Genomic DNA, 14618 nt, shown 5'->3' with positions numbered 1-14618 from the left:
ACAGTGGAAGTCAACTACAATCATATAACTGCTGAAAAAAGTTGACAATTCAAAAGAAATGGAGTAAAGAACTTCTGACGTAAGAAGGGACTATCTATCATAACATTTTTGTTTGAACGTGGCAAAAAATAAAGGGACTATTATTCAAATGACATAGGAAAGTAAGAACATCATTGACATATGTAAAAAAAAAAAAAAAAAAAACTTCTATGCAATCTCGTTAGTATCTAATAGAAATGTGTCACGTAGTACTATTTTATTTTTTAAATAATTTTATTTTAAATTTTTATTTGTGTGTAAAAAAGAGGGTATTATAGCTGCATATGACAACTACAATGTTTTGATTTCTTATTTCTTATTATTATTATTATTATTGCAAAGGATAGATTTTTGTTATTTGAAAGCGAGCACAACCATAGAACTGAAATAATAAATAAATACATTTATTTTCATAATATTCACTATATTAAAAATAACAAACATAAAAAAGTATAAATATATATCTTAACAGATATTTTTCGTAGTACAATCCATTAGACAGCCAACCGTTCGGAATTTCAATGGCGTCGTCGTCTTTCTCGGCCTCGGCAAATTGCTTCAGTTCCAGTACTACAATATCCGGTAACTCAAAATCCTTTTCATTCTGGTAAAGATTTGCATTAGTGAGCTACAAAAAGCATTTACAGTTTATCGATGTTCTTACGAATTTCGCAGCAATTAGAGGTTCTAGTAATCAGAAACTCAACCTAGTTAACAATGGCTTCTATGATTATTCTTCCCCTGCTCGATTTCCTCATCTAAACATCAAGGTTCTGTTTCTCAATCGTCTTCTTCTGTTTGATTTTTGTTTGAAATGAATCGAAAATGTGTATGTACGTCTGTGATGAATGATTTGAAATGTTAAAATTGAGGGAAATTGAAAATGTTAGTGTGTTTTCTGATCAATCAGGCTGCGAAGAATGATCGGAACACAAAACCTAATAGCGTGATTTGTGGCGATTGCGATGGAAATGGTGAGTTGATTTATGAGTTTGGTGTAAACGATTTAGGTTTTAGGTTTTGCGAACAGCTGATTGTTTTGTAAAATTGAGTGAAATAGGTGCTGTTCTTTGCTCACAATGCAAAGGAAATGGAGTTAATGCTGTTGATTTCTTCAATGGACAGTTCAAAGCCGGCGCATCTTGTTGGCTGTGCGGGTAAGTTCGTTAGCTTCCATTATTTAAGTGGAGTTTTTATACGGATGACTTAAAAATTTGACATACTTTTTCCAAATAAGTCTTTTCAAACTTTTTAACTTTTTTATATGATTATTTCCTCCTACTCCCTTTGCATTTGATTTCATTGTTCCCTTTCCCACCAATCGTCAACGACAATTCTACAACAATGATTGACAGCAAAAGGAGCAACCAATAAATTGTCGTACCATGTGAAGTTGCCACTTGAAGGAAGAAGATAGGGGTAGAGGATGCCGAGGGAAGAAGACACGGGGAGAGGAAAGGGAGAGAATGTGCAAAGTGTGAGGGAACAAGAGGAGGGGACGAGAAAGAAGAGATTTGTCCGGATAACAACTCACATTTCATGCTCAAACTGTCGTTCAGTTTAGGTTTTTAAAGCAACGAAAAATAATATTTTGTTGATACCACAAATCACTTGTGATTTGTCAATGTTTTTTTTAAAAGTGAAAGAGCGAGAGGAAGTGCAAGTGCAAGAGAGTGGAGGAAGAACTCTTACCAGTGAGAGTACAATTATATTGGATTAGTTGTTCATTATATTGGATTAGTTGAACGAGCATGAACACGAAGAGGAAAGAAGATCGAGAGTGCGAGGGAGTGGCACAAGAAAAAATTTATAGGTCAAATGATATTTCGACCATGAATTTGAATCCTCCGTGAAATATTTTTCAAAAAAAAGTTTGAAAAGAATTAACTTTATTTTGAAAATAGGTCAAATCTTATTTGAGTCCAATTTTGGAATTTACTATGTGTTTGCTGATCAATGGCTTTGTGTTGCAGTGGGAGAAAGGAAATGTTGTGTGGGAATTGCAATGGGGCTGGCTTCATTGGAGGTTTCCTCAGCACTTATGACCAATAGAAGTATATATATTAAGTTTAATCCTTATAATTTTAGTTTTAGTTTTGTGCTGAAAAGGTCCTTAAAACTTTAAAAAAATTTCAATAGATCTCTACTTTTAATTTTGTGTCTAATAAGTTTTGAACTTTCGATTTTATATCTAATAAGTCTTTGAACTTCATTTTTCTATCTTTGACATTTTGAAAAAATGAACGAATTTCTTAGATATAAAATTAAAAGTTTAATGATCTATTAGACACAAAATTTAAATTTGTGTATAATAGATTTGTTAATTTTGAAAAATGTTGAATACATCAAAAAATTATTAGATACAAATTTGAAAGGTGAGAGATGTGTTCAACATATTCAAAGTTCAAGAACTTGTTAGATACAAACTAAAAAGTTAATGGACCTGTTAAATGCAAATATTGTAAAAGTTTAGAAACGAAACATATGTATATTTTGTTCATGAATGATACTTATAGGTGATATTTTGTACTTCAATTCTCTTCTAGTTTTGTTGGTACTATGTATTTTTATATTGAAAACAATTGTGACGTTGAATTTATATATACTTTCTTATATTGAAAATAATTGTGACGTTGAATTTATATCTATTAAGGATCTGATTGGATTGACTTGAGAAAAAAGTGTTCTTCAAAAAATTCATTTTTATCTAAATACTTTTGACAAAATTTATTCAAAATACACTTGAAAATCTATTTTGAGTGGTTGCCAAATACTTTAATTTTTTTTTTTCAAAATGACTTATTTTTTAAATTAAACATTTGAAAATGCATTCTAAATACATCCTAAATTTATTCATATATGATACCGCTATCATATTAAAGTTTTCTGCAAATTTTGTTTTCACTATCTTGTATAAAAGTGGTATTAAAAAATTAAGATCTTATTTGATAATCATTTGGTTTTTTGTATTTCTGTTTTTGAAAATTAATTTTATAAAAACTCCACCCCCTCTAAATTTGTTACCTACTTTGTACCAATGTCTTAAAAAACCAACCTAAATTTTGAAAACTAAAAAAAAAATAGTTTTAAAAAAAATATATATATATATATATATATATATATATATATATATATATTTAATTTTTGAAATTTTGTTAAGAATTCAACTCTCTTACTTCAGAAAAATTGATTGGTAAGAAATTGAAAAAAAATATATGCTTAATTTTTAAAAACCGAGTTACAAAATGGGACTTAAGCTTTTAAACTCTACTTTCATCCTGTAATCTTCATGTTATATTGTGCACAAGTAGTTTTTGAAAACTTGTTTTTGTTTTAAAATTTTTTTTTATTAAGAATTCAAATATTTCTTTAAGAAAAATAAAAACCACGATAAGAACACACATAAATTTAAAAAACAGAGAACTGAGAGCCACATGTTTACGTAACCGAACTTGAGACGTAATTTGAAACTAAGGAAATCATACTTTGATCTCATAAATTTCCATCTTCTACTTTAACCTTATTAATCCTTAAATACCTCATAAATTGCAATGTAGAACATTAGCTTTTCATACTTTCTTCAACTATTATTCTGTGATACATTACCAATAGCTCTTCATGAAGTGACTCATCTGTTCTTGAAGTAAACGAGTGGCTTCGGATTGGGGATGGAATACATGATATACATGGGATTCGTTAGCGGCTTCTATAAGCTTAACCTCTTTTACCTTCATTTTTTGCAAGAATTTTGCATACAACTCTCCTCTTTCTTTCAAGAAATCCAAGGCAGCCACAAAAACCACCACATTAGGAAAATGGTTCCATTCTTCTTTACTTACTTGTTGTGCATTAGTCTCATAGTTACATCCAAAATAATCACGGTCACAACCTGTTGGTATGCTCAATCTCCAGAACATGTCGTTCATTTCGACGAATCCTTCTACTCCTCGGCCTTTCTCGTTCTCGGTTCGCTTCTCGCTCCCGAAATAAGGATGGATTAACAATAATCCTTTGATGGTCAAGTTGGAAATGTTGCTCTTGATGGATTTGATTGCAACATTGTGGACAATGTTCCCTCCTGCACTATCGAGATTTAAATTTTACGAATATACCAATAAAATGATTTATATCCGACATATGTTATTAATATTCCTTTGGTTTAAATATTACTTTGATTCCGGACTTTGGCCTTGGCTCATTTTAGTTTTTATACTTTTAAAATGTTTATTTAGGTCTTCATACTTTCAATTTTGACTCATTTTGGCCCTTTAATTTTTAAAAAGTGACCATTTTGATCCCTTAAAAATAAAGTAAAAATGAGAATGAAGGGACCAAAATGATTCTTTTTTGAAAGTACAAGGACCAAACGTTTTGAAAGTATAAGGACTAAAATGTAAATTTTGAAAGTATGAGGACCAAAATAAACTAAACCCAAAAGTACAAAAACCAAAAAAGTATTTAAACCTATTCTTTCTCATATTAGACTAAAGAGATGACATTTTTTTTTATGTTTTAATATTTAAGATATCCATGAATATTTAACATCAATGTAAGATATTTTTATCCTTGCCTGCACTATCCCCAGATAGGAAGACTCGAGAAAGATCAACATTCTGCAACCATGGCTCAGAACTTTCTTGATAACTGAGCCATTCAAGTGAGTTGTAGCAATCTTCATAAGCTGCAGGAAGTCGATTCTCCGGTGCCAGTCGATAGTCGACGGACAAGATAATAGATTCAGATGCAATAGCCAAGTCTTTAAGAAAATTATGGTAACCAATCCAAGTAGTTGAGCCAATGCAAAAACCACCACCATGGAAGTAAACCAAAATAGGAAGTTTTGTCGTAGAATTAGTAACATTGGGACGAAACAACCTCCCAGTAACTAACTTTTTCGAGTCGATAACGACATCCTTGAAGTTATAATTCTTAGATGATTGAGTACCGGTTGAGACAACCACTTCGGGGATTGAGCGTCGAACCGATCCATCGGAGTATACTTCGAAGTAACTGGGTACTTCTCCGATCAATGCCATTTGTCAGTAAATAGTTGGGAGGTGATATTTTTGAGCCCAAAAAAAGTGTAAAGTCTCTTTTGGATTGGAGCTTTTAGAAAGTTTGTGAGGCTTTTTATATAGGTGAGAGTTTATTAGTAATTGAAGATGTAAAAGGCAATGTTGGTGGATTGGCGTTGGTCATGCAAATGAGATTTGATTAGAAATTTGGCCTAAATAAAGGCTTAGCTTAGTTGGCTGTTTAGGATTAGGTGGGGAATTTTATTTTCAGAGTGGTTAGACGTTAGAGAAGGTTTGGAAGAAAACAGAAATTAAGTGAAAAGAGGAAAAAAAAATAAAATATGACAAATATCAATTTATACTCCTAAACTTTGGAGATTGTATCAATTTAAACTTTAAACTAATAATTGTATTCATTTAAACCTTAAAATTTGGAAATTGTATCAATAAACCCCCCCGAACTTTGGGATTTGTATCAATATAAACCCCAAACTAATAATTATATCAATTTAAAACTTGAACTTTCATCATCAATTTAAATCCTAAACTTTTATAAATATATTAATTTAAAATTTGAACGTTTATAAGTGTATCTAAATAAAATACAATAAAGGGTTTAAGTTGATATAATTGTGAAAATTATGGGTTTAAATTGATACCCTTATAAAAGTTTAGGGATTAAATTGATACAATTGTTAATCTGCAAGATTTAAATTAATACAATTATTAATTTAAAATTTAAACTGATACAATCCCAAAATTGAAGAATATAAATTTGTATTTACCCAAAAGAAAAATATACATAATAAAATAAAATAATAATGAAAAAAAGATTAAATTTAAATGGATACAATCCCAAAATTGAAGAATATAAATTTATATTTATCCAAAAGAAAAATATACATAATAAAATAATAATGAAAAAAAAAAAAGACTGAAAATCGCGCCAGGTAGGGGTCGAACCTACGACTTTCTGCTTAGGAAACAGACGCTCTATCCACTGAGCTACAGGCGCTGATGTTTGTTTATTAAATATATTTTATTAAATTGAATATAGACAAACGATATTGTACACTGAGTTTTTTTTTTCCTTAATAAAAAAGTATTATTACATCACCTTTCTGTTTTTTGTTTTCCTTCTAAGTTTAACAACTTTGTGGATGAAGTTATCATTAACTCTTGGGATGCAAATTTTTACATCTTTCAAAATTTAAAATTTAGGAGAGCCAAATTAGATGAAAAATGCTAAATTTTTTATTTTTATTTTTATTTTTTAATGATATTACTTTTTTTTTATTTTTATTTTTTTAAAAAATACACTACATAATAGACATGAAAGTGAGAATTTGAATCTACAATTATTTAAGAGGGGTAAAAATACATTCATCAAGTCATGCTTAAATTAAGGGTGTGTTTGGATTACATTTTCTAGTATTTAATTTAAAAAATAAGTTATTTAAAAAAAAAAATTGAAGTGTTTGGCAACTACTCAAAATAATTTTTTAAATGTATTTTAATCAGATTTTATCTAAAGTGTTTAAATAAAAATGGTTTTTTTAAAAAAATATTTTTTCTGGTAGTAAATCCGTCCTAAATCACATTATAAATATGTCACTGTATTTATAATTTATAAACTATTATTTAATTTATATATTTTGCACAATCAATTTTTACCATTTTATAAGTATGTATTATTGCATCTTGTTCAATTTTAATTAGTGTCAATCATAATTTTTCTTTTGGAAGTTCAATAATTGCAAGATGGGACTCAAATCATTACATTTAAAGTGATAAGGGATAACTTAACCACTGAGACTCTATTAAGTAATCATTTAGTTTTTTTTTTCTTGAAAACTAAATCTATTTTCTTTAAAGTTCTAACAATAGTTTGCATCTTTTTTAAGTAAAAAATAAGAATTCTAAGCCATATTTTAAAAAAAAAAACTATTTTTTTTTTAAGTTTTCAAAACTTGGCTTAATTTTTCAAAACATTGGTAAAAAGTATATAACAAACCAAGAAATTTAAGAGATGTTTGGGGCATTGAGTTGATTAGTACAGTCAGTGATTATTATAGTATTGTTGGAGTTTATGCCTTAAACTTGTGGTTTGTATATTGTTAACAAATTATTTTATATAAATAAAATGTTACTTATTTGAAATTTAGACTTGCGCAATTCAATCTAATAAATTAAGACCCAAGGTTATTTATCGTAACTTGAACAATATATGGTTGACATACAAGTGAATCATGTTCAAGTGATAACCTGAAAGGTCTATAGTATACGGATAAAGTTGGGTATCTTAGTCTAGTAACACTATGGATACGATCCACTTTGTAAGCGTTACAAACGATTTGATCTATCGTTCATGTAGAGACATGTGAGTGGGGTATCCTATACAATGAGTTTATATAAAACTGGACTATGAAATATTTAATCTCTCTTTGTAATACTGTTGACTGAAAAGATTAATATTTCAAACGATTACCAAATGTAACTCGATTTCAATCCTGAGTGAGTTATGGACTCTTTCTCATGAGGGATTATCTTTTGATTTGTATGGGTGAGAATGACCCAAGTTGCCGACTCAATATGTCTACCATTTTGGGTATGAGACCGAGTAAGGAGCTGGGATGTAGCTACACAAGATGAAATTCACTCCTTCCCGCCTTGAGGGTAAGTAGGTGAGTAGTTCCTTTAAGTTCTGATTCCCCGGACTTTAACAATAGGGCCCAGCCCAAAAGGGACTTAGTTTATGGTTAGACTATAAACAAATTGCTCATTAGAGAATTAGTGGTACTTAAGGATAGAGAGATAATTACAAGGGTAGAACGATAATTTGACCCAACTATAATTACGAACAACTCGTGAAGGATAAACATATTTGTAATGGTTATATCTATGGACGCAACTTTGTCTATTGTGCATAAAAGTGTAACTATGAATCTTTAGTGAAGTTCTATAGTTAATGAATGTTGATTAATTTAATTAAAGAATTCAATTAATTAATCTCGAATCATTGGAGCTTATAATCTATAGTTCATTAGGTCCCTACTAGCTCACCACGGTTGAAACAAGGACCAAAAGTTTTGAATGAATTTAAAACTGTTCAAATTGTTTAGGAAAATATATACAGAAATTGTTATTAATATAAGAGGCCGTTTGGATTGAAGTTTTCTCAATGCCCGAGAATTAAGGATGTCTGGGAATTATATGTCTGGAAATAAAATTATTGGGAATCAAGAATGACTATGTTTGGTTGTACATGTGAAAACAATGTCTGTATGTGTAGTAATAGTATGTGGGAATTTAAAAAAAATTTGAGATTGTGAAAACAAGTCTAAACGATCGTTTCCAAAATACTATACGATTGCTTATATTATCTACACGATCGCTGAGTAACAAATTGCTATACGATCGCCTACCCAATGCTATACAATCGCCTACCAAATGCTATACGATCACTTACCAAATGCTACACAATCGCTGAGGTCGGCTACACGATCGCTTAGCTCTGCTACATTATCGCTAACTATCAAAATGCTATATGATCGTCTACCCAATGCTACATGATCGCCTACCAATGTTATATGATCGCTTATCAAATGCTACACGATCGCTGAGTAACAAAATGCTATACGATCGCCTACACAATGCTATACGATCGCCTATCCAATGCTATACGATCACTTACCAAATGCTATACGATCGCTTACCAAATGCTACACGATCGTTGAGTAACAAAATGTTGTACGATCGCTCACACACTGTTATACGATCGCCTACCCAATGCTATACGATCGTTTACCAAATGCTACACGATCACTTACCCAATGTTACACGATCGCTGAGTAACAAAATGCTATACGATCACCTACCCAATGCTATACGATCGTTTACCAAATGCTACACGATCGCTTACCCAATGCTACACGATAGCTGAGTAACAAAATGCTATACGATTGCCTACCCAATGCTATACGATCGCTTACCAAATGCTACACAATCGCTTACCAAATGCTACACGATCGTTGAGTAACAAAATCTATACGATCACTTGCCTAATGCTATCTGATCGCCTACCAAATGCTATACGATCGCTTACCAAATGCTACACGATGCTTACAAAATGCTACACGATCGCTGAGTAACAAAATACTATACGATCGCCTACCCAATGCTATACGATCGCTTACCAAATGCTATACGATCACTTACCAAATGCTACACGATCGCTTAAAAAATGTTACATGATCACTGAGTAACAAAATACTATACGATCGTCTACCCAATGCTATACGATCGCCTACCAAATGCTATATGATCGCTTACCAAATACTACACGATTGCTTACAAAATGCTACACGATCGTTGAGTAACAAAATGCCATACGATTTTACGGCTGGAAGGAAGAAAAATCGTGGTAAGAAGCGGTAGAAGAAATGAAAACCCATACTTCTCAATGGGTATGCAATTCCTTCATTTGTGTGGGTAAAAGATACCTAGGAATTGTCTTTTCCAAGATAAATAAACAAATCCCACCAACCAAACATGGGCTTTGTAAACCCATTCCCACACGCTTTTCCCTTATAGTGATACATTATAATATATAGTTAATTATAAATATGATTTATAATTACAACTATATATTAATTAAGAGAATTAATAGGATTCAAACAGTTAATTAATATAAATTAAAAACTATAAATTTAAAATTAATGTGAATAGGATTCATATTAAACTATAGGCTACGAGAGATATGTGCACTTGAATATGATTCAAATGTTTAATTAAATATTAGATATTTAATTATTATTTAAATTAATTATTAATTTAATATTATTTTATTTTAATTAAATAAAATTAATTTTAATTTAATTAAAAGGATAACTCGCAAGGGAGTGGGGAATGGAGAGTGGGAACGGATTTATAACTTCCTTCCTTTCATTATAAGGAGTGTATGTTGTTATGTAGAGATCCATAAGTTTTTTTTTTTTTTTTTTTATCTTTTTTTTCTTTTTCTTTCGTTTTTCTTTATAGAAAACAAAAAACTCCCTCATTGCTTTCTCTTTCTCATTTTTTTTCTCAACATATAGAGAAGAAGTTTCTCTCTCAATTACTAGCGAGGATGGCCATTTTGAGGCATCTTGTAACTGTGTATTGGAAATTTGGTGAAGAGAGTTTTTCATAGGGAAGAACTATTTTGTTGTATAATTCTGTGTCTTCGTCTTCCCAATTTCAAAACAAAAGTGACAAATCGTTTCCGTTGCGAGATCTGATCCTTCAAGTATGTGTTTAGAGCTGTGTAGACTAGAGAGGGAAAAGGATGATGAGTAAGAAATAATGAACACTATAACAAATAGATGTTACATGGTAACAATTGATATAAAGTAGATATCAAATGAAGAAATTTGGTGGTGGAAGTAGTGTCTATAGGAATAATTTTCAAAAACAAAAAATCAAAAACCAAATAGTTACCAAACGAGGTTTAAATAGTTACCAAATGAAGTATTAAATTATGCTCGAAATATCATCTCAATCACAATTTCAAAAGCATAAAGAAAAGAAAGATAAAAGGCAAAATGAATACACACATATACATGCACATAATGAAAATGGAGTTCATTCACTTGGAACAAAACTATAGTAAAGAGAACAATGAATTAAAAGTAGATTACAAGCATAACAACATATAGTTTTCACTTCTGTATATCACAAACGACAATTTGGATTCAATTTTGCAGTACTTGTGAAGCATAAATGGCTCATATTTTCATCTCCCTTTGATGTCGATCAAAGCCATGAGAAGACATCAATTGTTGAGCTTCCACCCCTAATCTCCTTCAGAACATTCAGGGCCGATAACGTTAACTTCATGTACATACTCTCCATGTATTCGATCTCCGCGAGATCGTCGGGAATGTTCAGCAACTTTTCTTTACTGTCCGTCGCAGTTGTCTTCGCCTCGGAGCAACCCCTTTCGTCGTCATTAACCATTTGAGCAGCAGCACAGGACATGTCTTTCTTGAAGAAGAGAAGATCAAGCATAATCTCACATTCTTTCAATAGCTGGTCGAGCACTTCGGTTGAGTAGAATGGTTGGCGTAACACCTTCTTGATGAATGGCATGCGGATGAGCTCGCCGCTTCGCTTGTCGTACTTCTTTAGAATCTTGGCCAGTCCTGTGCTTGATATGTATTGAATGAAGTTTTACAATGAATTAACATTGAACCAGAAGACAAGATTAACTTTTGAAAATAGCAGAAATGGAGTTTTTATATTTGAAAATGTAAAGAATGAAGTTAATTACCATAGTTTGTTACACCACATGACCCTAAAGTCCTAGGAAATCAAATCAAAATAAAAGGTGGATCCTGTGAGTTGATATGGATATACAGACAACTATAAGGCAGTTTTAACATGAAGCACGTCGTAGATTCTCGTCATCTTTCGCTTTCGTGCAAAATCCCGACGAATTAGAAGGATTGGACTTGATGGGGAGCTTGGAATGACCTTTGACACGTCTTCAATAGAAAACTTAAAAGGGGTTCGGAGCGGTTTGGAGTGCTAAGTTGATTATTATAGTCAGTTATTATTATACTCGTTGGGTTATTATAGTCTATGTTTGGAGTATTGACTAATTTAGTCTGGTATAAAATAATAAACATTGTAACAAAAAAGAGAGAGAGATTTCAAATAGTATTATTTTAGTTTATTGTGAGTTATGATAATTGAAAACGTCAATTATTATAATTGGAGGCCCAAAGTCTGAGTGAGCTATAATAGCACATTCCACCTACTTGAAGTTGGGGGCCAAATGACCCTTGATTCGAACTATCATTTATCAAAAACTTGTCATGGAATGCCAAACTACAGCTACACAATATCTTTCACCTCCTTACATCTCGTCCCAATTCAACTATAAATTGTAATATTGGATAGAATATGATCATTATGTCACGTTTGATAACCATTCGGTTTTTAAAAATTAGGTTTGTTTTCTAACAACTTCTTTACCATGGTTTCTATGGTTCTTAATTAAACATTTGAATTTTTAGCCAAATTTCAAAAAACAAATATACTTTCTTAGGCTCTGTTTGATAGCTATTTTTTAATTTTTAAAAATTAAGCATGTTTCTCTCTATTTCTTACCATGTTTTACATCTTTCTTAAGTAAAATAGCTGATTTTAACAAAATTTCAAAAACAAAACCAAATTTTAAAAATTTATTTTTCGTAGTTTTCAAATTTTGGTTTAGTTTTTGAAAATATTGATAAAAAGTAGATAACAAAGCAAGGAATTTTAGAGGCACAAAGGGTATTTATAGACTTTAAATTTCAAAAACCAAATGGTTACCAAACGAGACCTTACTCTTCAAATTTCGATTAGGTTTTTGAAAGAGCTCCTAAAAAGTAGATAATAAAACAAAGAAATCAATAGGTGGGAAGTAGTGTTTATTAGCTTGATTTTTACAAAACCAAATAGTTAGTAAATGATATCTTAAAAAAGTAGTTTCTTGAAATTTGAAATTTTGCTATGAATTCAAATATTTCCTTAGAAAATATGAAAATTATGGTAAAGAAAGGGTGAGAAAACAGATCTTGAAGGTTCATAACATCAAAATATTTGCTGAAGAAAGGCAACTTCTAAACAGCAAAGCCAAAGCAAGCTTTAAAAAGAAAAAGGAAAACAACAGAAACACCAACCTGTGTAATTCAAAGCACTATAATTCTCTAACAAAACCATCTCTCCATGGAAATCCACAATGTCTCTCCCTACTTTCATCAGCATTTCATTCGAATCTCCGACCTTTGCGACCTTCTCCTGCAACAACTGCATGCTCGACCATGTCGTAAACACGTAAATCAAATGTAAAAAACTAAGGCAAAAGAGTAAGCTTTCTAAACTAATTACAGATGCATAGCCGACCAACTATTCAAGTAACTTCCATTCGCAGTGATTTACAGAAATTTCACTTGAGTTTGAAAGAGTCTGAAAGTGATTGAAAGATAGATTTACCACTGAGCTAACTAATAGTCTTGATACTATGTCAGTTATATATATATATATATATAAACATAAAGTTGAGGAGGCAGACCTATACTAAATTTGTCGGTGCTTACAACAATTTTTTAAAACAAGTTTCACAGTACAATAAAGTGTAAGTTTATAGAAAAGTGTAAATTTGTTAAAGACAACTAACACCAAAATTTGAATTTCAGAATCCACCTAATATTGAACTTCCCCAACACTTGTCCTCTCCAAATATTCAAACTCAAACATCATTGCAACATGCTTCCAACACATCATATGTCAAAAGTCAGATAATACTTGGGTACATCTCAAGATGCACTCATTTTTGTGTATCCCTTCTCATCATTCATATTAAAAAAATATATTAAAATATTCTAAAAAGAGAAAAAGCAAAATTTACCACATGACAAGTTATGATCGAACAATTTGGTGGAATGTACAAAGATAGATGTTGTCCACCATAATAATGATTTATCATGTTCATTTTTTTAATTTAGAAAAAAAAAAAAAAATACACACACATGGAGAGAAAGAAAGTGAATTACCCTCCACTTAATAACATAATACTCTTCTTTGCCTTCAAAGAATTGATTGAACTTATCCAATTCTTCCTCAAGCAATTTGAGAAAGGTTTCCATGGAAGCTTCTCCATCTAACTTTAAGCGCTTAGGGTTTCTTCCACCATCTTCTTCATCATCAGGGTACATCATTTTCAATTCCTTCTTCAATTCCTTATAAGAAATGTATTCATCTCTCCACTCTGGCAAAGTAGATTCAATCAAATTGCAAAGGATCTTCCAAAACTTCATAATTGGTTCAGTAAAAAGTTTCAAATTCACATAATTATAGAGTGAAATCAAACAGATTTATAATCAGAATTGAATAAATAAATAAAAGAAGAAAAAGTTGATTGCATAGAGAAAAATGGGGGATTCTAAGAATATGCCCTTTGTGTGTTGAAAATGAAAGGGATATGAAATGTTTGTTTTGGTCAGTGAGAAAAGGAAGAAAAAAGAATGGTGGAAACAAGGGGAATTAACAAGAGCATATTATGGTTGCCGAATCTTGAAGGATGACTTTTTCTTTGGTAAAAATAACAAACAATATATTGATTTCAAGAGTTAAGACGGGAAAAAAGAAACCTACAAAAGAGAAGAAAAGAACAAAGAGATAGACACAAAAAGAGGTGAAAATGAAGAGAAATTATAGTCTTTGATGATTCAAAGTCCTTCCAATGCCTTTCTTTTAAGCTTAAAGTTGGAGTTTTCTGTTCTTTCTGTGGGTGGGGAGTGTGAGTAGGAGGTTTTAGTATTGGATTTTTCTCTCTATTTGAGTGTAAACATTATTAGTACAACCGAGTTTACATATGTAGATTTAAATAGGAGAAAGAAGTGTATGTTAATTATCGCTTAATTATGTTCATGTCGCCTCTTTATTTGAGTTCATGTTGATGGATTTTTCAATTTTTTTAATATTAATTATAGGCAACATGAGCATAGTTCAACGATAATTGACATTCACAATTTTTCC

The 14618-nt window shown here is 31.0% G+C and overlaps 3 protein-coding genes and 1 non-coding gene across 4 annotated transcripts; 1 reads left to right on the top strand and 3 right to left on the bottom strand.

The window, feature by feature from the left end:
• The first annotated feature begins 428 nt into the window (after nucleotides 1-428).
• Nucleotides 429-2574, top strand: LOC120086445 (protein BUNDLE SHEATH DEFECTIVE 2, chloroplastic-like). The gene is made up of 5 exons (XM_039043100.2): nucleotides 429-621; nucleotides 715-809; nucleotides 950-1013; nucleotides 1100-1196; nucleotides 2013-2574. The coding sequence occupies exons 1-5, from the start codon at nucleotides 561-563 to the stop codon at nucleotides 2089-2091; spliced, it is 396 nt and encodes a 131-aa protein (XP_038899028.1). The 5' UTR covers nucleotides 429-560; the 3' UTR covers nucleotides 2092-2574.
• A 1067-nt stretch (nucleotides 2575-3641) lies between these two features.
• Nucleotides 3642-5075, bottom strand: LOC120084842 (putative carboxylesterase 17). Its single transcript, XM_039040658.2, has 2 exons — nucleotides 4610-5075; nucleotides 3642-4117 (listed from the first exon to the last, which is right to left on the bottom strand). The coding sequence occupies exons 1-2, from the start codon at nucleotides 5073-5075 to the stop codon at nucleotides 3642-3644; spliced, it is 942 nt and encodes a 313-aa protein (XP_038896586.2).
• Nucleotides 5076-5996: 921 nt separating this feature from the next.
• TRNAR-CCU (transfer RNA arginine (anticodon CCU)) lies at nucleotides 5997-6069 on the bottom strand. Its single transcript has one exon. It is a non-coding gene; the product is annotated as a tRNA-Arg (tRNA).
• A 4586-nt stretch (nucleotides 6070-10655) lies between these two features.
• On the bottom strand, nucleotides 10656-13976 carry LOC120086831 (SPX domain-containing protein 2-like). Its single transcript, XM_039043636.2, has 3 exons — nucleotides 13634-13976; nucleotides 12761-12887; nucleotides 10656-11236 (listed from the first exon to the last, which is right to left on the bottom strand). The coding sequence occupies exons 1-3, from the start codon at nucleotides 13895-13897 to the stop codon at nucleotides 10848-10850; spliced, it is 780 nt and encodes a 259-aa protein (XP_038899564.1). The 5' UTR covers nucleotides 13898-13976; the 3' UTR covers nucleotides 10656-10847.
• Nucleotides 13977-14618: the final 642 nt, after the last annotated feature.

This window comes from Benincasa hispida, chromosome 9 (assembly GCF_027475165.1).
Source record: "Benincasa hispida cultivar pf3 chromosome 9, pf3_genome.v1.1, whole genome shotgun sequence".
Taxonomy (NCBI): domain Eukaryota; kingdom Viridiplantae; phylum Streptophyta; class Magnoliopsida; order Cucurbitales; family Cucurbitaceae; genus Benincasa; species Benincasa hispida.
This window is presented reverse-complemented; position numbering and strand designations above follow the sequence as displayed.

Coding starts and splice junctions, on each gene's coding strand:
- LOC120086445 (XM_039043100.2), top strand. CDS start 561: ATGGCGTCGTCGTCTTTCTCGGCCTCGGCAAATTGCTTCAGTTCCAGT. Junction 622..714: donor TTCCAGTACTACAATATCCG/GTAACTCAAAAT, acceptor CGAATTTCGCAG/CAATTAGAGGTTCTAGTAAT. Junction 810..949: donor TTCCTCATCTAAACATCAAG/GTTCTGTTTCTC, acceptor CTGATCAATCAG/GCTGCGAAGAATGATCGGAA.
- LOC120084842 (XM_039040658.2), bottom strand. CDS start 5,075: ATGGCATTGATCGGAGAAGTACCCAGTTACTTCGAAGTATACTCCGAT. Junction 4,118..4,609: donor CCTATCTGGGGATAGTGCAG/GCAAGGATAAAA, acceptor TCGATAGTGCAG/GAGGGAACATTGTCCACAAT.
- LOC120086831 (XM_039043636.2), bottom strand. CDS start 13,897: ATGAAGTTTTGGAAGATCCTTTGCAATTTGATTGAATCTACTTTGCCA. Junction 12,888..13,633: donor ATTATGTTATTAAGTGGAGG/GTAATTCACTTT, acceptor TCGAGCATGCAG/TTGTTGCAGGAGAAGGTCGC. Junction 11,237..12,760: donor TAGTGCTTTGAATTACACAG/GTTGGTGTTTCT, acceptor TATCAAGCACAG/GACTGGCCAAGATTCTAAAG.